Genomic DNA, 27231 nt, shown 5'->3' on the forward strand with positions numbered 1-27231 from the left:
ACAAGCAGAGAGTCATCATTTGGTTTATTGCATTCTGAAGTACCATGGGCAGAGGCGGGGGAGGTCGCTGAGAGCAAGTCTGCTTTATCAGCAGTTCGAAAGCCTTATTACCTGAGATTTGCATTCTGGAAAAAAAATTGCAATTGCAGTATCAATACATACATCCTGTGAGATCCAGGTTTTGGCCCCGGTAGGAGGGCTGGACCAACCCACACAAGGCTACGTGAGATTACAGAGAGGAACCACTGGACACCAAAGTCAACAAGACGTGGGCTCAGCCAGACAGCCCGGACTCCAGCCTGATGGCTCCTTGGGGGATCAGGAACTCTTGCTCCAGGTTCCCAGGAAGGCCCCGTCCTGGGGCAGCCCTGTCTGCTCTCCTCACCTCTCATCGTCCCGCCCGTAGTTAATCGTCTGTAGGGCCTGAGCTATGAGCACCGCCATTTCCCGTGTGCCCGCAGCAACCACCCTGCAAGACATGAGGTCTAGCGGCCCGCCTGTGGACAGAGGGACAGGGTGTCTGGGTTAGGGAGGGGGCGGCACGACCCCCATCAGCCCAGCACTCAGGCTGAGCCAGCCCAAAGGGTGGAGGCTCAGCCCCGCTCTGCCCCAACCTGGGTGCCATCCAGGACCGGCACCTCCTGAGGCTGTGCTGGGAGAAAGCGGCTTAAGGTACAGCGTTCAGACCCGAGGCTCAAACAATGTTAGGTCAGGACAGGGAGCAGTTCTCAAACTCTGCGCTGCACGGGCCTCCAGGGACCCAGGAGGCCTTGGTGGGGGGGTGCTGGGGGTGGCCTTTCTGCTGGGCCCCTCGACGTGGCTGCTCTGTGCACCAGGTATCTGGGGCAGGATGAAGGCCCTCGACCTCCTGGAGGTGTGAACAGGCCTAAAGGCCTCGCTGGAGACCTCAGTGCACATGCGTGCATGCGTGTGTGTGTGTGTGCGCGTGCGCGCGTGGTCACATCCAGGACAGACATGTCTTTAATGGGGACGGGCCTGCCTGGCCTCGATGCCCAAGGCTGACCCCTCTTCACTTCACACCCTCCCGGAAGCTCAACTAGGGCCTCCCGAGGAGAAGGAGCAAAAACGGAGCAATCATGGGATGAAGGGCCCACCGCCAGCGCCAGCAGTTAAACGGAGCCCAGTGTTTCCGCAACAGGCTCTGGATTAAAGCTGGGGGATGATGGGCTCCACAGAGGACCCCAATGTCAGAAGAGGCTCCATGGGCGTCCCCGGGACAGGGACGCTGTGGGACTCGCCCCCATGGGGTCGGTAACTGGGCACGGTGACTCTGAGGCAGAGGAACAGGTCACCTCTAGGATCCATCACCTAAATCCTTGTCATTGGATCGGGGAGCATGCTGCCTGCTCTGTGGTCTCAGTGGACTGTGTGTGTGTGTGTGGGTGCGGCGGGGAAGTGAGTGTTTAGAAAACACAGCCACCTGTCCTGACCCTGGGTCTATTTTCACACCTGGAGGTAGGAAGGGGGAGGGGCCTTCTGGCCTAGCCCACTGCCCTCCCTACACGTCCCTGTTAGCAGAGGAGGGGGCCTGTCTGTCTGGGGCATTGCGGGTCTGTCCTGGGGATGCACCCCTGGGGACGGAGGGCGGGCTGAGGGCCCGAGCTCACCTGACGTGTCCATCACGACGCCACCTGCTTCCCTGATGATGACAGTGGCTGCAGCCAGGTCCCAACAATGCAGGCCAAACTGGTAGTAGGCGTCGGCGGCGCCCGAGGCCAGGTGGCAGAGTGCCAAGGTGGAGCTGCCGATGACTCGGACCCTGGCGGAGATGGAGGAGGGGAAACATACTGAATGGCTCCGCTCCAGTGCCCGCCCCCTCCACTGCAGGCACCCCCAGGAGCTAAACAAGAGCCCAGGGCCTCTTCCCAAAAGCTTGATTCTGAGCCCCGGGCCCAGAGCCATGCCGTCCAATAGAACTTTCTGTGGTGATGGACCACTCGGCCCCGCGAAGCCACCAGCCCAAGGCTGTGGCACTTGAAGTGTGGCTGGTGCAACTGAAGGACACAACCTTCACTCTGTGGACCTTCAACGACCTTAGATTTAAACCATCTGGGGTGGCCACAGTCACAGCGCAGACCCGGGGGAGACTGGGCTGGGGGGGCGTCACTGTCATCACAAAGGGCGCTGAGCTCTGGGCGCACACGGGGCTGAGATGGGCTCCCACAGGTCCCCTGCCACCCCACCCCCACGGGCTGCACGAGCTCCCGGCTGGAGACCGGGCTGGCTCGCGTGTCACGGCTCCTGTCCCGGGGAGCAGCCTGGGAGCTGTTCGTGGGGCCTGGGCATCCTGTGGGTCTCGGGGAGGGGTAGCATGCACCCATGGGTCCCAGTCCCGGGAGGGGAGCGCGTACCCGTGGGCCCCAGCACGGAGCAGCCTCTCCATGTTGCTCAGGAACAGCTTCAGTGTCATGGGGTCTCGTCTGGGCCCGATTTCTGTCAGAACCAGGGCCTTGGAGAGATCTGTGTGGAGAGAATTTCTCCAAGTCAGAAACACCAAGGCTCAGTTCTCACCCAGCAGCCGGGTTTCTCCTTGAAGCGAACTGCACACCCGCCTCCAGCGGGTTTGCTTGATTCAGTGTCATCCCTGGGCGGCTGATGCTGCAGAGGTTTTGGGCCTGGGAAAGGAAGGACGTGCTGACTAGAGTCGAAGCCACACTCTGACCATCTCACCTCCCAGGCCCCAGAAAGTCCCAGATGCAGGGGTGGTGGGGGGCAGACCTCCCAGTGCTCTCTTTTCAGGGACGCTTACCAGCAAGAACTCTGGGTCTGGTGGCTCATGAAACCAGCATCATTCAGTCACAAATAAAAACAAAGTGACTCCAAACTGGGAACGCCCCATGTTTGGAGGAAAAAAAATGCCTCATCAAATAAATCTGCCTTTAAAAACCTTTCTTGGGACTTCCCTGGTGGTGCAGTGATGAAGAATCCACCTGCCAATGCAGGGGACATGGGTTCGATCCCCGGTCAGGGAACAAAGATTCCACATGCTGCAGGGCAACTAAGCCTGTGCACCAAAACTACTGAGCCTGCGCCCTAAAGCCCGTGAGCCACAACTACTGAGCCCGCGTGCCTAGAGCCCGTGCTCCGCCACAAGAGAAGCCACTGCAATGAGAAGCCCGCGCACCGCAACGAAGAGTAGCCCCCGCTCGCCGCAACTAGAGAAAGCCCGCGCGGGCAGCAATGGAGACCCCACGCAGCCAAAAATAAATTTTAAAAATAATAATAATAAAAGCTTTTCGCTAGCTGCCGTGATGACAAAGATGGAAACGTCATCCCTGTGGAGGAAGTGACTGCTAAGCAACGTCTTTGGAAAGGGTCCTCGGGAGTAACCCCCCAGCATCGGGGGTAGATGCTGTGGCCATCAGACACAGGAAAGTGGCTGCAGGCGGGCCGGGCCTGACTCATTGCGGGGGTCATAGCACTGTCCCTCTTGGCCACACACACAATCACGTCTAGATCTAGTGTCCTGTCTCGTCAGGCCTTGCCGTTCAGGCAGGATCAGCCACTCCCGTGTGTTCAGTTGAGAGAACAAATCCTCTTCATGAAGTGGAGGAAAACCACGCCCATAGGTAACCTCACTCCCCGGGGTCCAATCCCCCCTGACTCCCATAAAGTCACCTCCCACCGGGGACAGACCACTGGGAGAAGACACTGAGTCTGTACCATTTCCCCTTTTCTCACACTGGAGGCTCTCATTTTATATTGTAAAGACTTTCTGAGACCTGGCACCACAGCTGGGCCAGTGACCAGCCCTGCCATGTGTCTGGTGGCGGCTCGGGCTCTACCCACACGAGGGGCACAGGGCGGCGGCTCCAGGATCTCCAGGGACAGGACCCAGTCTGCCCTCCAGAGCTCACCTCCTGACCCCACCCTCACTGGGCTGCAAGCTAAGAGGGCACCTTCCCATGGAAAAAAGACTTGTTTTGAAGAAAAAGACCTCAACAGGGCCAGGCACAGTGGGTGACCTGCAGGAGGTCGTGAGGCCCAGACCTTGACTCAAGCTTGTCTGGTGATGATGCCAAAGAAAGGGTTTCTTCCCGTAGTTTTTCTTCTGTGAGAAGACACCTCTGTGCCCAGTGTCCCCTGCCCCCCAGCTGCAGTGTATCCACTCTTCCTCATGCTTGCACAGTGGTGTTTTTAAATGAAACCCAGATAATTAAGAAGTCATCTGAACTCTGCCACCTGAGGCAAAATACTTTCTACTGTTTTCTTTTGCCCAGATAATGAAACAAAGGTAAAAATGGCAATCCCCTCTACTTAATATTGTCTTATATTATGATTAATTCTGACTAGCTCTCCACAATTATTATGACTTACTATGACTTTTATTACCTTTCAAACTATTTTTATCATAATAGTTTAGCTCTTAATCAAATACTAATATATATATATAATTTAAAATATTCTGTGACTTCATGGTGTGTGTGTGTGGGGCACGGGGACCTATTGCTTAATGGGTTCAGAGTTTCTATTTGCAGCGATAAATAATTTGGAAATAGAGGAAATGGATGCACAAGATCGTGAATGTAATTAATGCCACTGAATTGTACACTTAAAAAATGGTTAGAATGGCAATTATTATGTTATATATATTTTACCACTATAAAAAAATCAAATCGATTTTGAAGCAGGGCATCTATTCATCCTCTTTCAATAAACAGATTTTAGGGTGAAAAAATAGTCCGTGACTTCCAACAGTTTGAAAACCCTTTTTCTGGTTGAGGATCAGAGCACTGTTGTCTTGAGAGAGATTTTACAACTTAGAGGTGAGAGAAGCAAGTCCTCTGTCTGCCCTGAAGTACGTCCTTACAGGAAAGAGATGACTGTGCCTTGAAGTGTGGGCATAAGCGCAGGTCGTGCAGCTCCCGTGATGGCCTCGGACCGGCATGTGTGACACACGTGCTTGGGCTTCCAGATCCTTGCAGACCGTGAGCTCCTCACACGAAAAGTAGTATTAGCTGTACTTCACTGAAAACCCCAGAACTAGACAGAAAGAAGGCTGGGGGCTGTGAGGGAGAGGCAGAGAGTGACCAACGGGAAGGGGTTACCCCGGAGCCACCCAAACACGGGGCGCCAGGAATGTAACGCCACTGAATTATTCACTTTACAACAGCTAATTTCATGTTACGCGACCTTCACCTCAATACATTATGTTCAAAAATAAATAATTGGAGAAAAAAAAGTATTGTTCAGAATCCTGGAGAAGACTGCCCTGGAAACCTATGTAACCTCTTCCAAATCCCCTCTGACAAGAAAACAGAGCAGCTGGGAGAGCAAAACACAAACCACAGACAAAAACCATCTACAAAAACCTACATCCACAAGGACGTATCCAGGCCCCAGAGGGCAAGTGGGTGGGCAAACCCCTGACAGCTACTACGACCTCTCGTAACCGACCTTCCAGGGACTCTCAGGGCAGGACCCACTGAGCAGAAACGCATGGGAGTGAACCCCAAATTCACTGGACGGGAATCAGGGGCAAAGGAGGGAGACGATACAGGTAGCACTGCGGGAGGGGCAGAGCCAACCGTCCAAGGAAGAGGCCAACTTTGCAGGCACTTCACAAACACAGCAGAAGAGGGAGCCCTAGAGCCATGAGACGATGGAAAGTGTTCACCCCCCCACCCCATCACACCACCGGCCTCCAGAGCTCTTTCAATTAGAAAGAATGTAAAAGAATGATGTTTGAATCCCATACACAATTATCATAAGAAAAAAGAGAATAGGGAGCAGAATAATATCTCTCCAGTTGATCAGAGATTTCCAGAAAGACCTGTCCACAAAACAGAAGTAGCTGCAAGAGAAAGAAACGGAGAATCCACGGAAGAAGAACATCACTCAAAAGTAGAGGGGAGGGAACCTAGGAAAGAATTAGGAAACAGTTCAGAAAAGAAGGTCAAGCTAAAGGAACAAGAATAAATAAACACAATAGATTATGCTTTACAAGACATGGAAGGTGAAAAGGAGGAAATTTTTTTTGAAATTTTTAAAAATTAAAAAATCGGTGAAAAAGGTGGAAAAGATTTAAGAGAAAGTGACAGAGAGATACGTACTGAAATGCTGACTAGAAAGCGCCATTATGTCTGGGGTTTGTGGCAAGGAGTTGTTTGGGGTGGTGGGGGCAGGCAGCTTGGAGGAAGCAGGGTTGGCCGCGGGGGAAGGGCAGAGGGGTGACAGCAGGCTGTGATGGGTCATGTGGGTTCACTGTACTTTTTCTGTCTCCTGTGTATGTGTTTGCAGTTCTGCAAGGTAGAATTTTGAGAAAAAGCTACCAAAGAAATTCTGGCCTCATCTAATCCTTTACCGCTATGCAGTGTGGTCTTTGCTTTGTTTTTGTGAGTTGAAAACATTGCAGAAAGGAGCACAGGAAAGAGAAGGCAAGGAAAGCAGGGAGATGAGTGGTGGTTGTTTTAGCGACCGCTTCCTCCAGAAACGCATCCCAGAATTAATAGCTGGTTGATCTCGTGCGAAGATTCAAATTCCTTCTCTGATAATGACTCTCATTTTGGGCACCAGCGCCAGGCCGTTCCCGAGTGCCCTGTGGGTAGGATTTAATTTGATCCTCACAGCTGTCATCAGCGTCACCTCCCGCCCACGTGAACACTGAGGTTCCAGGAGCAGAGCTGACAAGTCACATGTGGAAGGTGTCAGAATCAGGCTTTGAAGCCAGGTCTGTACAACACCTAAGGACCATGCTGCTGAGGAGAGCTTTCCGTCACCTCCTGTAGAAACCTCGTCACCCGGCAAATAGAAGACAACCAGGGCTGAAAACATCACCCTGGACTTTATGAGTCAGAATTTTTTTAAAATCCCAAGTGAGCTTTGGGACACGAGCACCGACGGACTTGGGGTTCCGTGTTGCAGAGGGGGGTGGACGGCGTGTTTGAGCAAGGAGGCCCATGGGCGGAGGGCCTGGGATGGGTGTGAGCGTGGGCACCGAGCCTCGAGTCACAGCAAATGAATGTGGAGCGAAGTTCACCAGGGCCTTTGACAACTCGCTCCCTCACCCCCGAGTTACACAACTGGCTGGCAGGCCAACTCCTGGCAGGCGCAGCTGTAATCAACACTGCTGTCTACGTGGCCAAACCAAACAGTCCCCGGGCAGGAGCCTGGGCTGGGCGGTGGCAGAGGCCGGTCCGTGGTCCTGCCGGGCCCCTCCCTCTGGACCTCCTGCGATATTACTTCCTGCCCACCTCCCCCCTAACACTCGTGAGGCCTGGGCCTCCTGCCTCGCCCGTCCTTCACGGGGCGATCATCTCCCTGGCAGATCCACGGCTCACAGTCACCCCGGCCAGGGATCCAGATGGCGCTGCTCTCACCGGACCTCAGCGGACCTGACCTGGGCTGGAAGGCCCGTCTCCTCACTGGCTGCAGGCAGCTCGGGGGCAGGGACACTCCTGACCCCTCTCACCACCTCTCAGGCCAACTAGGCACATACTGTCAACTCTGTATGTTACGGGCAGTCTGAGTGTAACAGCAGCCCTTTGTAAAAGCCACCGGTGTCCTTGGGTCCCGCTCCAGCAATGACAAGGGCAGGGAGCATCTATGGTGCATACATCATGGCTCATGGACACGGCTCCCCTGCGGCCGTCCGTGTTCTCGCAGGGACTGAAGCCAACGGCAGTGGGTCCACATCCAGGGAGCCACAGCCCGCACTTGGGGAACCGGGTCACCAAGAGGCTCCGAAAGCCAGAGTATGCCTCTGACCCTGCCCTTGGCCTGGTCAGCTCGCCCAGGCCCACTGGGACCACGCGGGAACTAGTTGCCAGGTTCCTTCTCACATTAGGGATGAAAGGTGAGAGCAGAACAGAAAGGGCCCATTGAAGGCTCCCGGCCACATCCACATCCACACTGAGACACAGACTGGCTCGACGTCCAGCCCACCAGGGGCGCGCTGTCCCCGAAGAGACTGGACCTCGGTAGGAGATCCCCACCACTGCCTCGCGGAATGCGTGACATGAGCGGGGCCCACCTGTCTCCCTGGAGACGCGCAGTCGCTGGCCGTTGCAGAAGGCGCCCCGGCCCCTCCGGCCCGTGTACAGCCGCTCCTCTGTGCAGTGGTAAATCACTCCGAACTCCAGCTGTGGGGTGGGCAGGACAGAAAACAGATACAGGATGTGACACAGGGACCGAAGGCCATGCAGCTCTAGCTGTGACCACTAACACAAGGACCGTGGATGGAAATTAGCTTTCGAAAGGGAACTCAAAAAATCAGCATCTGGATTCAAACCTAGACCCGGACATGAAAGCAAATGTTCTTTTCTTAAATAACTATATTTAAAGATATATTTAAACAAATAAAACTATATTTTAAACTGACATCATAATCAAGCATTAGTAACTGAAAATTACTGAAAAAGCTTCCTTCTTCAAAAAGGCCTCTTTTGTTTTCTCTGGGAGGGGAAAAAAGGCTCTTGTGACTCCAATCAAACCCCACAAGAAACCCTCAAAATTGCTGACGTGTGAAGAATTCAGAATGCATCTGGAGATCCAAGAGCATCACAGAGCCTGGGGCGGCCCAGGAAGAGACGTGATTCACCAGAGGGGCTAATCCCTCCCTCGCCGCACACATCACCGGGCCCGCGGCCTCAGTCCCCACAAGCCAGTGCCGAGAGGAGGGGAGCTGGGAAAAGGCCTCCCTACACTCGGAGCCCGTCTGCCTCTCCTCCCGGACTTCCTGCCGTCCTGGGCTAAGAATAGCACGCGTGCCTGGCCTGTGGGGCTGCCAACTGACAGAGAAAACGAGGAGAAGCCCCGCAAACGCCCAAGGGAAGTCTGGGCAGGCAGGAGAAGGGCTCACTTCTGGGAAGACCCTCCAGTCAGCACACACCCAGATCCTGCGCCCCCTCCAGTCAGCACGTGACCGCCCCCCTTCTCAAGCCCAGGTCAGTCCTGGAACCGGCCGGCCTCTGAGACACTGAGGCAGGCAGCCAGGGCCTCCACGACGAGGCCAGAACACGTGTACCCAGCGCACACCCCAGACCGTCACAGGCCTCGGTCTGGCCAGAGACCCTGCCGTCAGGATGAACAGCCCCTGGGCCCCGAGCTTCCTGCTTCGCTTGCTCATCTCAATGACCACATTTAACAGAGAAACAAGTGAGTAACTGACTCCCTCACCAGATCTCAACATTAAGGCTCTTGCTTATCTTCACCTCAAAAGTTAAGTTCTTTCTCACGGGTATGACTCCTCTGCTGCCCCAGAATCTGCGCTAACCCTGAGGGTGCCCTGATGAGGGCTCCCTCCGCAAAGCCTGGCCCCCTGCCCTATTCAAGTGTAACTGTAGCAACTGCAATGAAGGTAAGGCTTTTCCTAAGTGTAATCGCTGAAACTGGATAATAAAGCTTAAGCCTGGATCCAGCCTTTTCTGCAGGTCCCAAGATATGGCCCAGTTCCGAGGGTATATGGGAACCACGCAACAGCCATGTTCTCACCCAACAGCTAGAGGAGAATGAAGAACTAATAGAACACTGGGATTAGAAATGTCCTCCAAAAATAGGAGTTTCTTTTGTGTGTGACTCGATCCCACGCCCCAGGGGTCAGATGGAGACTAACTGGGAACATCTGTCCAGAACGTCCCCTCCACGCGGCATCGCTAAATGGCCACCGAGGGGGAGGGCTGGCTGAAGCCCCAAACTCACACACCCCAAACCGGTTTGCATTTGTTTACTTTCTTGGATTTGAAAACACATGCTTGGATTTACTCATCATGATGAAGGCCGAGGACAAGGAGAGGAAAACTGAGGTTGGAACCAAGAAGCAAGATGAATAAACAACACCCAAGGGGCCGCGTGGCCAGGCCCCACTCATCACGTACCTCCTGGTTCACAGCAAACCCAATGCTCACTGCCACTGTCGGGAACCTGCAGAGAAGACAGATGGTTTACATGGTGACACACACGGACGCGTGCAAACTCAGGAGCCTCTGTATGGCTGGAGGCGCAGAGGACCCTTCTACAGCATGGCTGGGTTTGTTTTGTCAAAAAGTACCTCCCACAATTTCACTGAGCGCTTCAAGGACAAGCAGGCTGAGCTGACATGTAGGACAGCGACCTTGACAGACAACAGTGCTGGCCGTCGTCAGGATGGACGTGACTCAACAGTGACCACGGAGGACCCGGTGGAGAGTTGTTAATAATCAGCTTTCTGGTTCTCAGAGGCTGAAGGGACGGAGGGGCCTGGCTCCTGCGTCCATCGAGGGGCTGGGTCCAAGACAATCGCGTCCCTCCTGCCGTGACCCCTGGGTGAGCCTCGTGCAGGACAGCAGGCGTGGCCACTGCGTGGAAGGCAGGCGGTGATCTCGCATCCTGCCTGCGGGTTTACAGGTTACGTCTCCAGAACGATTTCTCCTTTATGTGAGGATCGTTAGGGCTTAACGAGTAGGAACAAGGAAGGGCTGCTTCTAACCCAGGAGACTCGGGACCCAGCCTTGCCCAGGCTGCGCCGTGATGTCCCCTGCCGTCTCCATGGGGAGGCTCTTGACACGCCACGGCCAGGCCTGGCTGTGGTTCCCGCCCTCAGAAGGCTTTTCCCACTTGCTCTAGTCCCAGTGCTGCTGGACACAAGCAGGACAGGTCCTGTCCGAGGTGCAGTGGCCAGAGGCCCCCAAATGCCTTTAGGCTTCAAGGGTCACCACAGCCCTGGACGGCCCTGGACTGTGTCTGGAGTCTAAGGGTCAGCCTCACAGCTTGTTTCCCAAATGACACTCTCGTCCAGGTTCTCTCTGGTCCTGGGGTGGACATGTGGCCTTTGTCCATGGTAGGGCTTGGCCCGTTCTGTGCCTACCACCCTCACACAGTGGGACAGGAACAGGAGCCCCACTCAGAGATACACACCCGGAGGGGAGCCCTGTGGTCCCACAGGACTCCCCAGGGGTGTCATACTCTAGTTAGAGTCTGATGACACTGTTGTTGTCACCAGATGGCTCTGTTCCACCGTCTCTAAAGGACCACCTGTGATGCGCTGAATCACTTTCCACACTTACACATAAATGCTCCATTTGAGGACCCCACACCCTGGCCCCCCTCACTGTAAGGAAGGAAGTGGGCGGCTGGCTCACCTATGGGAGGGGCCCTCCCCACGGGTCCTGCTGGTGGGGGTTGTAGGTCCACAGGCCCCCCAGCCGCCGATGGGGACCCGGGATGGGGCAGGAGCCCGGGCCAACCAGCTCTGGGGCTGCACGAGTGTCCTCGTGGGAGGCTTTGACAGCCCCCCACCCCGCCCCCCGTCAGCGCTTCTGGGGAGGGGCAGGTCACTGCCATCACATGCCTCTGACCTCCCGAAAACCTGCTGCTCTGGGCTGACATCTGTCCAGATTAGGCCGGCAGCCGGTGGCTCCTCAACCCCCCAGGCCACCATCCATACACGTGCTCCCAAGGCTGCTGGACCAGACACCCTGCGTTATTTACAACCCTGCCCATCTCTCCAGGGGCCTCCTTAAGGGTCCTTCTTAATTCAACCCAACGTTTAAATGTGACAAATGCAATAGTTTTTAAACAAGTGAAGATCTCCTACATGCTCTGAACGTATCTCACAAATGGGAAACTTTATTTTAAAGTATCATGACTTGTAAGTGAGACCACAAACCCGCTAGAGGTTTGCTGATGTGCTGCTTTGGAAAAGCCGGGGTGTGCCTGCGCTCACCTGTGCACGAAGTTGCAGGTACCATCAATGGGGTCAACGATCCAGGTGGGGCTGGGGGTGAGCACACACTTGGCCCCAGCGGCTGCAGCCTCCTCCGCGATGAACCTGCAGTGGACAGAGCTCAGCCTGAGAAAAGGCCAGGAACTTGAGACTCAGCGTTTCGAGCCCCGGCCCCGGAGACCAGCAGGCAGGGTGAGGAGATCTCACCCGGCCTCTCCGGTCAAACAGGGGCAGCGTCCGGGAAAGACCTTCTGCATTTTGCCCTCTGCTAATCTGTCACTTGGTGGGACCCAGATACACAAGGTGACACCTTCTGTTAAAGCACCAGGGGGTGCGGTGGGCCAGGCGGGGGTCCGAGGATGGATGTGGGAAGAGCTGCCGGCGAGAAGCTGAGCTCTGCGCTGACTTGACTCTGCAGGGATAAGGCCGAGAAGAGAGCCAGCCAGGGGCCTGAGGATGCTGGGGGAACAGGCTGCATCACAGCTGACACTCCATCTGTACCCAGCCCAGCCTCCCCGAACCGCAGGTGCTGACATGGCATCCGTCCCGCATGCGGGAGACAGGAGCTGACGTTGCTCCTGGGAGGCCCCACCCACCCTGGGCTCCCCTCTGGACCCCATCCTGCAGGAGTACGCAGGCCACGCACCCCGGTCCCCTGTCCCCGCCCGTCCTCTGTGACGAGTCCTCTGAACACAAGCCCCACCGCAAGGCCGTCCATGCCCTGTTGGGAACCTGAACTAGATGGCAACAAGGCAGAATCCACTTGGTCTGTCTCAGCAACGGGGGCCGCCAGGAGCCAGCTGCCTAGGCCGGAAACCAGGGATGGCTCCCCTACCCCTCCTTCTTGTCCCGCCGCACCATGCTGGCTCATGCTGGAGGGTCCCCTGAAGTGTCTGCATCCCTGCCTCCTGGGAGGAAAGAACAAACTCCACCTAAACCCCCAGCACGGCGCCCGACACAGGTTTCCGACCGTCCCCAACAGATCAGGTTCACCTTGTCCTGCCAAGGGCTTCCCACTAGGTCCTCACACGCATGTCTGTCCTAGAGCAAAAGGGGCCCTGACCACAGCACACCTCTACCAAGAAGGAAAAACGAGTGAAAAACAAGAAATGCTTGGTGTCCTACTGCTGGCATTTTGCACACCCCAGTTGTAGTCGTCGGGAAGCTCTTTTTTATTTTTATTTTTTTGCGTTATGTGGGCCTCTCACTGTTGTGGCCTCTCCCGTTGCGGAGCACAGGCTCTGGACGCGCAGGCTCAGCGGCCATGGCTCACGGGCCCAGCTGCTCCGCGGCATGTGGGATCTTCCCGGACCGGGGCAGGAACCCGTGTCCCCTGCACCGGCAGGCGGACTCTCAACCACTGCGCCACCAGGGAAGCCCGGGAAGCTCTTTTTAAATAGAATTTAAAAGTTAGAGTTGGGGACTTTCCTGGTGGCACAGTGGTTAAGAATCCGCCTGCCAATGCAGGGGACACGGGTTCGAGCCCTGGCCCAGGAAGATCCCACGTGCTGCGGAGCAACTAGGCCCGTGTGCCACAACTACTGAGCCTGTGCTCTAGAGCCCACGAGCCATAACTACTGAGCCTGCATGCCACAACTACTGGATCCCGTGCGCCTAGTGCCTGTGGTCTGCAACAAGAGAAGCCACTGTAACAACGAAGAGTAGCCCCGGCTTGCTGCAACTAGAGAAAGCCCACGCACAGCAATGAAGACCCAACGCAGCCAAAAATAAATAAATAAAATAAATAAAAATTAAAAAAAAAAAAAGTTAGCGTTGGCGCCTTAGTCTCACTAGTCACACGGGTCAGAGGCCACCACACTGGACGTGCAGACAGAACACCTCTGTCACCGCAGGAAGCTCTCCAGGCTGGCATGTCATGGTCCTAACACTGTGAAGGTGCCCTTCATTCTGGTGTCACTTCAACTGACACAGTGCCGTCACCTGCACTGTCACTCAGCTGGTCCCCCTCAACTCTGGCAGCATTTCTGTCCCAAAGGTTATGAAACTCACGCTCTATGTGCAGAGTCATCCAGACACAGACAAACCACCTGAAGCTTGTCCGTGTACACGATGAGGCTACATCATCATTTTCAGGTTGCTGTTCCCAGCCCGCCCACCGCTGTCCCTGGAAAAACCCACCTGTGAGCAAGCAAAGCACCGGACTGGGGGCAGGGATGAGGAACCTGGAAAATTCGTGTGAGTGGAGAAAGCCTACAGCTGCCCCCAGGAGCTTACAGCCCAGAGGGCAGACCACATGCAGCCGGGAAGCTCCTGGCTTTTGTCCCTCCTCCTGCTGGGCAGCCTCCCTGCCATCCTCCCCCCTGGGAATTTGGATCATTCGGATCATGTGACCCAGGTAGGCGGGTCTAGATGAACAAGGTCGTGGTGACCATCAAGTCAGAGGAGGCTGGGCGGGGTGCGGCCAGGCAGGGTGACTCCCCGACCGCTAACCGGGCAGAAACAAGGGGGCGATCCTATGCCGCAATTAGCTCTGAGGTTTTCTGAGTCAAAGACGTAAGGTATTAAATCCGTCTTCAGTGCTTTCTGCAGCTACGTGATTTTCCTGCAACAGTTTGTGATTATGTTCTTAAAGAAGGGGGGCCATACCCGAAACACACACACATGAGGACAAAGTCCCAGGCTTGAACTGGGCACAAGGTCCAGGAAGCAGTGAGAATACGTCATTAAGGTCGAGAATAGAAATGACTCACAACAAAGATGATCCCAGGACCTGGGAGGAATGTGGAATCTTCTTCCTTTTCTAACCTGATTTTAAGCGAGAAGCTGGTACCTACTAGGGGGGTTGGCAGGAGTTGCTGGGGTCCTGGAGGAGGAGGAGGGGCCGACAGCTCAGACAGCTGGACCACAGCCTGCGGCTGGCCGTCAGTCCATCAGCAAATGTGTGTACGCGGTCTCTGGGCTCCCGGAGCAGCCCCCATGATGCATCTGCAGACACAGCTTTTGTCCTGTGGGGCATTTCTGGTGGGAGTCACTCCAAGCAGCCACTCCAAGGCCTGGCCTTTCTGGACGTCGACTGTTCAGGCTGAGGACACCCTCCTCTGGACCACAAGCCCAGGCGAGGGGAGCACTGGTCACCTCCCCACTTGCCTCGTGCCCGTGGGTGGCCCTGGGGGCAGGGCCTCAGACATGTTCACTCTTCTAAGGCACCACAATACCTCCCCAGCCTGTGGACCCTGATTTTCTCCGTGTGGGAAGGTAATTCCTGCAGAGGCCGGGGTACATGGACTCAGATGGCGTGTGAGAGAGTAACAGACACCTCAACAAGAGCGCTGGACCGTCCACGAAAAACTCACAATGTAAACAGAAAAAACACATGTGACTGAGCATGGGGCCATTTCATAGGCCTATCGAATGTACAGAGGAAAAGAGCACTAGGCACAAGGTTCAGAGCCTAGAAACAAGTTAGACCAATACGTTCTGCTTTATTACTTCTTACTAAGAGTCGTAACAAACCCTCCTTATGATTTTGATGGCCAGGAGCACCCAGGCCTTCTCTTTGGCCAGTTTGTTGACTCTGTGACAAGGTCAGGGTCACCTTCAGTCCACTAGGGAGCCAGCTAATGTCCCTGGCCTCATAGCTCAGGCTTCGGCCCAGGCTCTGCTGCCCGAGGACACAGCGTGAAATGCAGCGGGGAGACAATGCAGGCAGGCATTCAGGTGGTGGTGGCCAGGAACGCCTTATCCCCGAGTGCACGCACCCCACAGGGCACAGGGGCCGGTCAGCACAACAGTGCGGCCACGTCCCACCAGGGGCCCAGCCCGGGCAGAGGCGAGAGAGCACCAGCCGTCCTCCTCCCCCGGCCTGTGCCTCCCGGACAAGGAGACGCGGACAGGCTTAGCGATGCTACTGCATGTCTTCAAAGTCGCCCCACTTGGATCTCACTTGGGAGCACAGCTGGAACAGGTTTTGGCACCCACAGAGGCGGCCCGGACGCAGACTGAGCTCATGCCTTCGGCGCCAACACAGTGCTTCGGGAACGTGGCACTGACCTGGTTCCTTGTGTTACCTCCTCCGCGCGGCAGTGTCACTGCTGGGTGACACTGTGGTCAGATTCCCATCCCTGGGGGTGGAGCAACTGCCCAGCCGAGGGCAGAAGCGAGTGCAGTTTCTGTCCACACCCATCTCCCAGGCTTTGGATTTCACCAGTGAGTAAAATAAAATAGCAAAACCAGGGAGCCCACAGTCAGGTTGTTTCTTATTTTATCAAAGTCAAAACAGCTACATTCTATCTTGTCTTTTAATTTTTTTTTTTTTTTTGGCTGCGTTTGGTCTTTGTTGCTGCTCATGGGCTTTCTCTAGTTGTGGCGAGTGGGGGCTACTCTTCGTTGCAGTGTGTGGGTTTCTCATTGCGGTGGCTTCTCTTGTTGTGGAGCATGGGCTCTAGGGTGCGCAGGCTTCAGTAGTTGTGGCACACAGGCTCAGTAGTTGTGGCTCGCGGGCTCTAGAGCACAGGCTCAGTAGTTGTGGCGCACGGGCTTAGTTGCTCCGCGGCATGTGGGATCTTCCCGGACCAGGGATTGAACCCGTGTCCCTTGCATTGCAGGCGGATTCTTTAACCACTGCACCACCAGGGAAGTCCCATGCAATCTATCTTTAATACTGTTTTGTGAAAGACTAAAAATGAGGAAGAGCATAAGTTCAGACTTCTTAAGAAAGGGTGACAGCCTTATACCAACTTGTTGTTTAAGGGATATATTTAAATACTCTGAATGCAGAAAAATAGCAATATACTATTTTATCTTATAATATGCATGCAACTTTTTTCCTCATCACAAGTTTCTCAATTTGTCTCTGATCTAAAATACAATTAAATGTCCCCAAATTCTGGTACTTTCTTTTAAATCTTAATCATTGGGAAAAAAAACAAACCTGACTTAGGTATGCTGAAAAATGATTTCACCTATCTGAATTTTCTAGGCAACAGAGAAGAGAGTAGCATCCTGGCTTTGCTCTCAGAGCCAAGAGGGGAGAGGGAGCAGAGCCAGGCTGACATGGGCAGCCAGTCCCTGCCTCGCAGCCTGCAGCTTGGGGACCGCTGCCTCTTGTTAGGGGTTGGGGGGTACCTGCACTGCCCAGGGCTTTGTCAGGTGGGCTGGCAGGCACAGTTGGAGAGGCTCCAGGGGGCCTGACACCCACCTGGGGTGGGGACTGCTGCTCTGGGCGGACCCAGACAGTCTTCCTGAGGGGCTTCGGAGCCTGAGGCCCCCCGTGTGACACACTGTCTTCTGTCCTGTGATACTTGTCAAGGAGTGTGTAAATTCACACTGTGCAAACAGACACCAGGCCCCATATCGACACAACAGTGCATCCAAAGCACCAGCAACCGGCCAGCACTTTCAGGATTCGGTCTGTCAGAGTGATCTGACTGCAAAGCACCAGGAGGCCTGGGACCACCACCATGCAGACCCCTGCAGTGACCAGAGCCTTCACCTGGACCCTGGACCCCAGGGCCCCACAGTCCAGCTGCCTCACTGCTGCTGGAGCCACCAGACGATACAGGGACAGAAAGAGCTCCTGAGCCAGAACCAGTGGTGGTTCCTGAGCCGTCACCTCTCAGGGAATCCAACTGCCTTGAACACGGCGGGGCCAGGGGCACTGACTCTGCCAGCCAGCCCCGCCCACCCTGCCCTGCGTCTGCAGCCACGTCTGCGTGGACCTGTGTGGCTCAAACCCATGCTGTTCAAAGGTCAGCTCTGATTCTTTGGACGCTGCCATTTAATTTAGATTTTTGAAAGTTAAGAAATCATAAACAGTGCAGAGCCTATAACCTTATAATCGATGCTAGGGTCCTGACTTTACGCCAAACAAGGAAAAAGGGAGAGACGCTGAAACACAAGGGCTGCCGTCAACACGCCTGCACACACACACGCACACATATACACACACATGACCCCCCAGGTGATGCGGGTTAGAAGGAAGGAGCGGGGAGAAGGTGCGAGTGTGTACGGCCTGTCCCCTACCCCCCAGTCACTCGCAGGGCGTCACGCGGCAGGAGGGAGCCCCTCACTGGTCCACATGGACGTGGGGCCGGACAGACATGTCGTCTACACCTGGGAATCCAGCGATTGGGCTCCAGGGTGAGCAGCTCCCTAAGGAAGGAAAGGGACACTTGTGCCCAAGGAGCCCCCTCCCTGAGCTCAGAGCGTCTGCCCCTGGGGCTCTGGGCCCCCTTGGAACTAGACACACAGCGCTGGGCAAATGCTGGCCTTTTTCAAGGAAAAGATTAATTGTTGCATCGGATTCTCCACACAGTGACCCAAAAGGTCAGGGACACCTGCTCTGGAGGGGGGTGGCCCTGAGGGCTTGGTGTGGGTTCGGCAGGAGGGGCGGGCGGCCCTGGGGACGGCCACACGCGGGGATGCGTCCTGGGAAAGTCCACGTGGCCCTGGGCTGACAGGGCACAGCAGAGGGGACTCCCTGCCAGGATCCGCGGCGGGGCGGGGAGTGGGGGGACACGCGGCCGGGGGCGGGAGTCAGCGAGGCCCCAGCGCACCCACCTGTGGGAGGGAAAGCGCTGCTGCAGCTCCTGCAGGATCAGAGCCTCCACCATGTGATCTGTTTCTGTCACCAGGTCCGCGGCCGACGTTTTTGTTGAGACACGTTTTTCCTCAGAAAGGGCTTTCCTGATGATCTGCAATGAAAGTCGGGAGGTGGGTGATGCTGGCCAGCACCCCCTACGCTGGGGGCGGTCCTGCACCAGAGCTGGGCCCCCTCCCCCACGGCGGAGGGTGGCGCCCGGCTCTCTGTGGGGCTCCTGGGAACCTTCACTTCCGCCTACTCTTCTCGCGAGAAAGGCAGTCATGGGTGGAACAGTCTTTCTTTGGAGGAAAGAAACGCGGTTCTAAGGACGTGAAGCTTCAGCCACGGAGCCCCATGGAGCCCCCGAGCTTGAACTCGGGAGATTTCAGTGTAGGAACCGCTTCTCCTCATTCACTTTACCCGTCACACGAACGTGCCCCTGGATCGGGAGCCCAAACGGTCCAGCCGAAACCAAACCCGGGAAAGTGAAAACGCATGCAGAGAACTGGAAGGCAGGCCCTGGCCTCACGCCCCGGGGGCTGGGTGCATCAGGTCACAGGACCGAGTGGTTTGGTCTCCCAGGAGCTGCCAGCGCTTCGCCTACACTCGGGACGGAGGGCTGAGCTCCAGGGCCTCCCTGGGGGCCCACACAGGAAGTCATTGAGGGTATTAATCAGGAAACAGCCCCACTGCAGCTAGGGCCTATCCTGTCATCTCTGCCCGAGTCACAGCTCGAGTCCCCAACCACGGTGACGTCAGGACCCTGAAGCGACCTCTGACCTCTCCTCCAAGACCCGCTGCACCCAGGGTCCCTCACCTCCTTCCATGGACCCCCTCGCTCAGCCGCCACCTGACATCCACACCGCCAACCCCGTGATACTTACTCTTCAACCTTAGGTGGGTGTATCCCATGCCCTGTACACACATATCGTGTACACACATGCCATGTACATACATGCCTTGTACACATGCCCTGCACCCACATGCCGTGTACACACATGCCCTGTACCCACCTGCCCTGTACCCAGATGCCGTGTACACACATGCCCTGTACCCACCTGTCCTGTACCCACATGCTGTGTACACACATGCCCTGTACCCACACACCATGTACACACATACCCTATACCCATATCCCATGTACCCACATGCCATGTACCCACATGCCGTGTACACACATGCCCTGTACCCACATCCCATGTACTCACATGCTGTGTACACACATGCCCTGTACACATACCCTGCACCCACATCCCATGTACCCATTCACTGAAGAGGAGGAGGCCAGGAAGACGCCTCCAGGAAGCCTGCAGATAGGGGTGCTCACGCAGGATTTCACAGAATAAGCAGGACCCCCTAGACAGGGGCGGTCCTCATCCCAGCACCAAGCCCAGACAGTTGTTTGGTTTTCCGAGCTTGGTTGCAAAGATAACAGATTGGTTGTAATGGTTTCTAACAGAAAACCTGGCTTGCTCTCTGCTCCCTGCTGCGCGCCTGGTGTCTAGGGTCATGCCCGGCACACAGCCGAGGCGCAAAACCCTTCAAGTCACCAGTACATTATACCTCAGGCTGCTTAAACAGACTCAACACCGTTTTTTCCAGCCGGACCTCATGCGCTTGTGGAACACTGACCCCTTGATCTGTCTTGTTTCGCCTCTTGTTGCCCTCGAAGCCCATCACCCTCTGGCTTCCATCCTGTCCTGCCTCCTGGCCCCCCCCCCGGCCCCCCGCACGTCCACTCCCTGCAGTGCAGCCAGAAGGGCTCGCTAAGCCTGGGCCCGCATAAAGCACCTAATGGCCCCATCTCCCCGAGGATGAAGTCACCCCCGACGTAGCTCACAGTGGCCTCCGTGGGCTGGCCTGGAGCAGACACAACTGGACACGAGTAGCTGGCCCTCTCCCTTCTAGGAAAAAAGCCCAAGGTTAGCAGGGCACCAAGCCACATGGCAGCCCACATCGCAGCCTCCTGTGCAGGCAGGTGTGCCCTGGGACCAAGGTCGGCCCCGAGGACGCGAGGGGAAGCGATGCGTGTGACTCCCAAGTCACGTCCTCAAAGGGCCATTGTTGGCACGGCACTTCCTCCTGCCCTTCCACTCCCTCTGCTGTGACTTGGGCGTGGTCGCCGGGGTCAGATCAGCGGGGTCAGAGCAGTGGCGGGAAGGGACGGGCCCCTGGGTGACTCGGGAAGCAAAGCCTGCCTCCCAGACTCTAACTGGACTTGGGAGGGGTAGGGAGAAAGGACCCCCTGCCTCTGTCCCCGACTCTAAAGGAGCCAGCCCATCGGCCCACCTCTGCGCCCCCGCATACCCTGCCCCTCCTGCTGCACCGAACCGTCACTCACCCTCCCGCCCCCTTCCCACTGGACGCCAGGTTCCTCTGGCCCCAGCACTCCTCCTTTGTGACTGGGATGTCACCTCCCCGCAGAGCCGGCGCTCACCCTGCAAGTTCGCTCCTGGCTCCCGGGTTAGGACCCTCGTCTGCCCTGTGTCTGAACCCACCCCCCAGGCGGGCTCTGCAGCCTGACACATGGTGAGGTCTCAGAGGACACCTGCTGGGTGCACACGGGGTCAGGTAACTAAGTCGGGCAAGTGTTCTCATGAAGCCTCATCTGAGCGTCCTGGCCTCTCCATCCTCTGGATCCAATGGAGAGGAGACATGCCCAGGGGCAGTGGGGGAGTCCTGATGTCACCTGGGCTCCTTCCCAGGGGAGCCAGACCCCCAGCCACAGATCACGCAAAGGACGGAAATTACGGATCCAGGAGGAGGATGCTAGAGCGTGTTCTTTTATAAGGATTTCTTTTCTGTTTCTATTAGTGTTTATTATGGCTGTGTGATGATCCTTTCCTTGTGTGCCTGTGTCCCTCAGCGCAGGGCAGGCCACACCCGCATTCCCAGCCACCTGCAGTGCTGCCATGGCCGGCCCTCTTCACCAGCTGCTGCTCCTTCCGGCCTTGGACGCCTGGGAGGGACCTGCAGACCATTCCCGACTCCTCCCTCTCATCCGGTTGCACTCCCAGATATTTAGATCCCATTTCTGAATTATCGTCCCAGACTACACTGCCCTTCAGATGAGCCAGCCATCCTGGCCCCAGACACTCTCCCGTCCACTCCTCTGAAGGCCCATCCATCCATCTGAGGGGGCCAGGGCCTCAAAACACTTAATGCCTTACGACAAAACCCCCCAAACCTACCACATACACAATGTACAAATCTCAGTACTAGGTTAAGAAAAGTTCAATTCAGACAATTTCCCACACTGAGAGGAAAGGAGGGGATAGTGTCTTGTTTTGTTTTTGTTTTTTTTTTTTTTGCTGTATGCAGGCCTCTCACTGTTGTGGCCTCTCCCGTTGTGGAGCACAGGCTCCGGACGCGCAGGCTCAGCGACCACGGCTCACGAGCCTAGCCGCTCCGTGGCATGTGGGATCTTCCCGGACCGGGGCACGAACCCGTGTCCCCTGCTTCGGCAGGCGGACTCTCAACCACTGCGCCACCAGGGAAGCCCAGTGTCTTGTTTTTAAACAAATCATTATGAGACTCAATCAGCCCTGCCTTTTAACCACAGTCGCATCCTCAGGGGAAAGGCCTGTGGGGTTCCGGGTGAGTTACCTGCTAAAACCCTTTACCACAACTGTTTTCTCTCAGTCTTGGGATTTTAAACATTCTCATTTTGCCAGCAATAAATTAGTGTGGCTGTTTTTTAATTAATGTTTTTCAGCTACTCACTAACTAAGCCTGCACTTCATAGACCTCCTGGCCTGGATCTCTCCCTCAAAATAACATTCTGTTAATGTTTAATATATAAAATATGGGACTTAAGTCACTGAAGCCTGAATTTCAAACCCCATCAGCTCCAGCGTCTGAGGTGTCATTCAGAGACACGTCCAAATGCATCTTTCTTGTCTGTGAACCATCTCGGTTGTATGCTACTGTCCCCAAGTCGACCATACGATTATCACCCATCCCTATGGTGCAACGTGTGTGAGCTCGAGGACCCATGGAATGCACACGGAGAACTCTGCGGAAGTGGGGTTTCAACAGGCAACATCTTTCCCCTGCAGATGTGGGCCTGGCGGTACTACCACGTTTCAGGTTTCAGACTTATGAATGTGATGTGATGGTTAATCTTATGTGTCAACTTGACTGGGCCGTGGGGTACCAAAATACTGCGTTGAATGTTATTCTGGGTGTCTCTGCAAGGACATTTTTGGATGAGATGAACATATTAATCAGTAAAGCAGATTGCCCTTTGGAATGTGGGTGGGCCTGGCCCCATCAGCTGAAGGCCAGAACAGACAGAAAACACAAACCCTTCTCTGCGTTAGAGAGCTCTCCATAGACTGTCCCTGGACCCTCAGCCCATGTGTGCCAGTGGGGCTGCTGCTCCAACTGCCAGTTGCTATCTCACAAGTTCCATCTTGGCTGAGGCTTCAAATGTGGGTGAAAGTGTTACAAATGTCATCATGGGTGACCCCACTCTGCGGAAGCTTGGGGCACGGGTGCAGGTGGGGCTGACAAGGCCAGGACTGACAGTGGAAATGGTGAGGTCACCAGCTGCCCTCTCCAGCCTCAGCCAGGATAGCAGGGGGACCTCCACCTCCACATCCCGCCAGGTTGCGATCTCCCAGAGGAAATGCCGGTAGCTCGACATGGGATCCGCCTACGGAGAGCCCAGGGCAGACAAGCCTGCTTGTCCCCGTCCCGGGCGGGACCCAGCCTGAGACATCAGCCCAGGCTGACTGACGGCTCCCAAACTGGCGCCTCCACCCTCAGCCTCTCGCGTGAACCCTCCACCCATAGGCCCCCACGTAGAGATTCACCGGCATTTCAAGGTCAACAGCTCACAGCTCGTGGAACACAGGACCTGACCTCCACCTCCAAACCTGCTCCCCCTACAGTTCCTGCAAATTCACTGGACAGTTCTTCAGACCCGAACCCTGCAGGCACCCCTGGCTCCTCTCACACCCGCTTCCGATCTGGCAGGAAACCTGGCAGCTCTGCCTTCGAAATACATTTGTTTACCACCTTCTTCACCACCCCCAGTCAGATCCACCCTCATCCTTCACTCGGTCCATCGGAGATCTGGTTCTGCCCCACCCCCTGTGGCGTTGCAGCCTCACCCCCACCCCAGCAGCAGCCAGGGTGTCTCCCCATCACCCTGCAGGGCTCCACATGGGACTCTACCCCGAACCTCAATCGCACTCAGAGTAAGGTTAAAGTCCTTTCCAGAGTTACTCAAATAGTTGTTGTGTGAATGAATACATTTCTAACCTGTTTTAGCACCACCATTTTAAAAACAGAGGCCAGTAAACACATAAAAAGGCACTTAAGTTCATTATTCATACAGGACATGCAAATTAAAACCACCGCAAAACACCACCTCAAACTGGTCACAAGGGCTAAAATGGAAAGACAGACAATACCAAGTGTCGTCTGAGAGATGAGGCAACAGGAAACCTCACCTCCTGCTGGGGAATCATGAATCCCTGCATCCGCCTTGGAAAACCACCTGGCAGAATTTCATACACGATGACACAGCAATTTCACTCCTATTGTTAATCTAACCCCAGCAGAAATGCATATGGAGGTAATCAAAAGACACATGCGAGAGTGCTGAATGAGCAACATTATGCCTAATAATTCCAAACTGGACATCATCCAGAGTTTCTTCAAGAGTTGAATGAATAAACTGTCATATAGTCACGTAACAAAATACTACATACAGCAGTGTTTCTCAAAGTGCCATCCCCAGCCGGACAGCATCAGCTGGGGTTTTGGTGGAAGTGCTCATTCTCGGCCCCAATCCAGACCCGGTGAGTAGGAACCCTGTGGTGGACGCAGCCTGCTGCGGAGGCCCTCCAGGTGCTTCTGATGCACATGAAGGTGTGAGGACCACATGTCCCCAGCAGCGAGACCCATGAGTGTCTATACCAAGGAGATCATCAAAAATTCTGTTGGGAAGTCAGAAGATGGCTGTTGGTAGGTGTGTAGAAAACTAAGCTAAAAAAATATGGTTTTTTGACCTTAAGGAAAACACAAGCTGCATAAGAAAGAAAAGAATATGTAATACAACCATGCTACCCAGCTTGACTGTGTGCTACATGTGGTCATAGCACGTGAGCACAGGCACCAATGGAACCAACAGGTAACGCAGCCATAGGACATAACAGTGTCTAATGCGGATGACGCAAAAAAAGAGCTACTATTTAGAAAACGGGTGTAACTACCAGACAACTGAAAACAGTGAGTTCTGGGGAAAAGGATGAGGATGACACGGGACAGGACACTGCTGGTTCCCCGACAGTCCCTTTAGCAGTATTTCACTTTTTAAACTCCCTGTGTGAATAACTGATAAAAATAAAATGACAAATCAAGACAACACCTGTGGGGACTTCCCTGGTGGTGCAGTGGTTAAGAGTACACCTGCCAATGCAGGGGACATGGGTTCAAGCCCTGGTCTGGGAAGATCCCACATGCTGTGGAGCAACTAAGCCGTGCGCCACAACTACTGAGCCTGTGCTCTAAAGACTGCAAGCCACAAACTACTGAGCTCCTGTGCTGCAACTACTGAGCCCATGTGCTGCAACTACTGAAGCCTGTGCACCTAGAGCTTGTGCTCCCCAACAAGAGAAGCCATCACAATGAGAAGCCCACTCACCACAAGGAAGAGTAGCCCATGCTGGCCGCAACTAGGGAGAAAGCCCATGCACAGCAATGAAGACCCAATGCAGCCACACACACAAAAACAGAAACAAACAAACAAACAAAAACACCTGTGGCAATGCAAGCCAGACAAATAGGGATGTTGGGTCAGAGCCCCCGCTGTGCCCCTCTGCTCTGGGCAGTTGGAGGTGGACATAGGGCATCCCCTCAGAGCACACTGGAAAATTCTTCCCTGTCTGACAACTAATATGTAAAATAAAACTGATAGGATTCTCAAATTTGATGGCAATCCTAAACATTTATATGACCCTACCAATAACAAGTTTGAAGCCTAATTAAACTTTTCTAAACCATAGTAATCAATTTCAATGAGCCATCCTACAGGAAAGCCTGAATTTACCTTTCTAGTCTCTCCATAGAAAGTACTACAAAATCGTTGTCATTCAAAGATGTAAAGAGTATAAAGCCAAAAATGGGAAAAGAGTATTACAGAAGATTGAGAAGCAGCTAAAAAATTATTCTTATGTATTTTGTTATATTTGTTAGCATCTTAAAATTTATGCTGTTGTGATCTTTCTTATTCTAAATAAACTTTTATATCTAATTTTGAATTTGTAATTTTGTATTTTTTTTCTTAAAGAGGTCCTGTAAATTGTCTAAACTTCAGGTTCAAGAAAACCTGGATCTATCCCTGCAGGACAACTTAAAAAGCATAGTTTTCTAAGACACTTTTTTTTTTTGCGGTACGCGGGCCTCTCACCACTGTGGCCTCTCCCGTTGCGGAGCACAGGCTCCGGACGCGCAGGCTCAGCGGCCACGGCTCACGGGCCCATCCGCTCTGTGGCATGTGGGATCTTCCCAGACCAGGGCACGAACCCATGTCCCCTGCATCGGCAGGCGGACTCTCAACCACTGCGCCACCAGGGAAGCCCTAAAATACTTTTGCTCACACATCACCTAAAAGATGATAAATACCCATTTCGATGAATATCACTCTGTGTACTCGTGGTGGTGATGGTGTGGGGCTGACGTCACCCCCTTCCCCAAAGCCCAACAGCCAGGGAGGGGCTTCTGCAGTGGTACGGTGGTTGGGACTGGAAGGGATGCTTCTCAGGGGCACCACAGGGATGGGTGGTGGAGAGACAAGGAAGGAGGGGTCTGGGAGGCCTCTCAGGATGCGGCAGAGGGGAGGTGGCAGCAAATCGTCCAGGGCTGCCCTGAACCAATGTCTGAAACATGGACGACAGACATTGTCTCCTGGGAGGGAGGGCACTCCCTCTGAATGTAGAGAACCCAGACTCAGTGGAGCACACAGAGCTGTCTCGGGAGTAGCAGACTTAATAAAACAGCAGAACGTGAGAGGGTGGGCACGTTGGGCCACAAGGCCACAGAACCTGTACCAGATGTGCCTCTGGCTAAGGAGGACTCCCAAGAGTCACCACTAACCACCCTTCATGCCTCTTGGGCTACAGGCCAGGTTTTCTCCAATCAGCACCTTGTTACTGTCAGAACATTACTAAGACAGTCTGTTCCTCTTTACACGGGTTAGGATGACCCTGTGTGGCTTCTGTCCCTCCCAGCCACAGACAATTAGGCCACTCTCCCCGCCACTGCCTGGCAGGCAGGAAGCCTCAGCATAATGCCCAGGAGGGAGGGAGCCCAGAGTGCTGGGCCCCCTGATCAGACTTCCAATGGCAGAATCCTTATTGCATCCTTCTCCCACTGTCAAAAAAAGCTTTTTCTGTCGTTCTTGGCAAGTTGCAAAAGCAGAAGCTATCTCTTAAATGAGTTGAAGTTCCCAGGACCCTTAGAACGGTGCCTGCTATATTGCAAGTTCTGTGTAAGCATTTGTAAATTTGTTTAAAAAAAGGGGGGGGGGTTTCAAAAACCCTTCTGTTTCCTCAAGGATCTAAATTTGAAAAACCACAGAAACCTGTAACAACTCACCAGGGTTTACACAGTGGTGTCTGAATTCTAAACTGGCTTCTTCTCAAAGCTGAAAGAAGAAAAGTTGTATGGCGGAACCTGAAAGTTACCAAATATCCTGAGGACGGTCACTCTGGAGAGGAAGTGAGGGTCTCGGGAGGGGGGAGGTCAAGCGCGCCACTCACACAGTGGACCGGCTTTCCAGGAAGAACGTTTGCCCTGAAGCCATGAGCTCCATCAATGCAGCAGGTAAGGCTGGGGTCCTCCTTTTCCCCAAGGATCAAGTCTCACAGAGGGAGGGTCCACTAGTGTTGAAAGTTAACTTTTAGGGGACCAAGGGACCGCACTGTGACTGTTCACGTTAAGGACTCACTTCAAATGCAGGACTGGCGACAGCCTGACTTTAGCCCGTGGGGCACTTTCAGACCGAAAAGGAACTGCC

At 54.6% G+C, this 27231-nt stretch overlaps 1 protein-coding gene across 1 annotated transcript in view; it reads right to left on the bottom strand.

The window, feature by feature from the left end:
• Positions 1-7: 7 nt before the first annotated feature.
• IMPA2 (inositol monophosphatase 2) overlaps positions 8-27231 on the bottom strand; it is a 28116-nt gene continuing 892 nt past the window's right edge. The window contains exons 2-8 of the mRNA XM_027088739.1: positions 18182-18315; positions 11663-11767; positions 9837-9882; positions 7994-8102; positions 2373-2481; positions 1629-1780; positions 8-497 (exon numbers count right to left, since the gene is read on the bottom strand). Coding sequence (XP_026944540.1) covers positions 382-497; positions 1629-1780; positions 2373-2481; positions 7994-8102; positions 9837-9882; positions 11663-11767; positions 18182-18315 — 771 coding nt within the window. The 3' untranslated portion in view covers positions 8-381. The remainder of the gene's footprint in view (positions 498-1628; positions 1781-2372; positions 2482-7993; positions 8103-9836; positions 9883-11662; positions 11768-18181; positions 18316-27231) is intronic.

The sequence above is a fragment of the Aethalodelphis obliquidens genome, unplaced genomic scaffold (assembly GCF_003676395.1).
Source record: "Aethalodelphis obliquidens isolate GAN/ISIS:26980383/991018 unplaced genomic scaffold, ASM367639v1 scaffold63, whole genome shotgun sequence".
Lineage (NCBI taxonomy): Eukaryota > Metazoa > Chordata > Mammalia > Artiodactyla > Delphinidae > Aethalodelphis > Aethalodelphis obliquidens.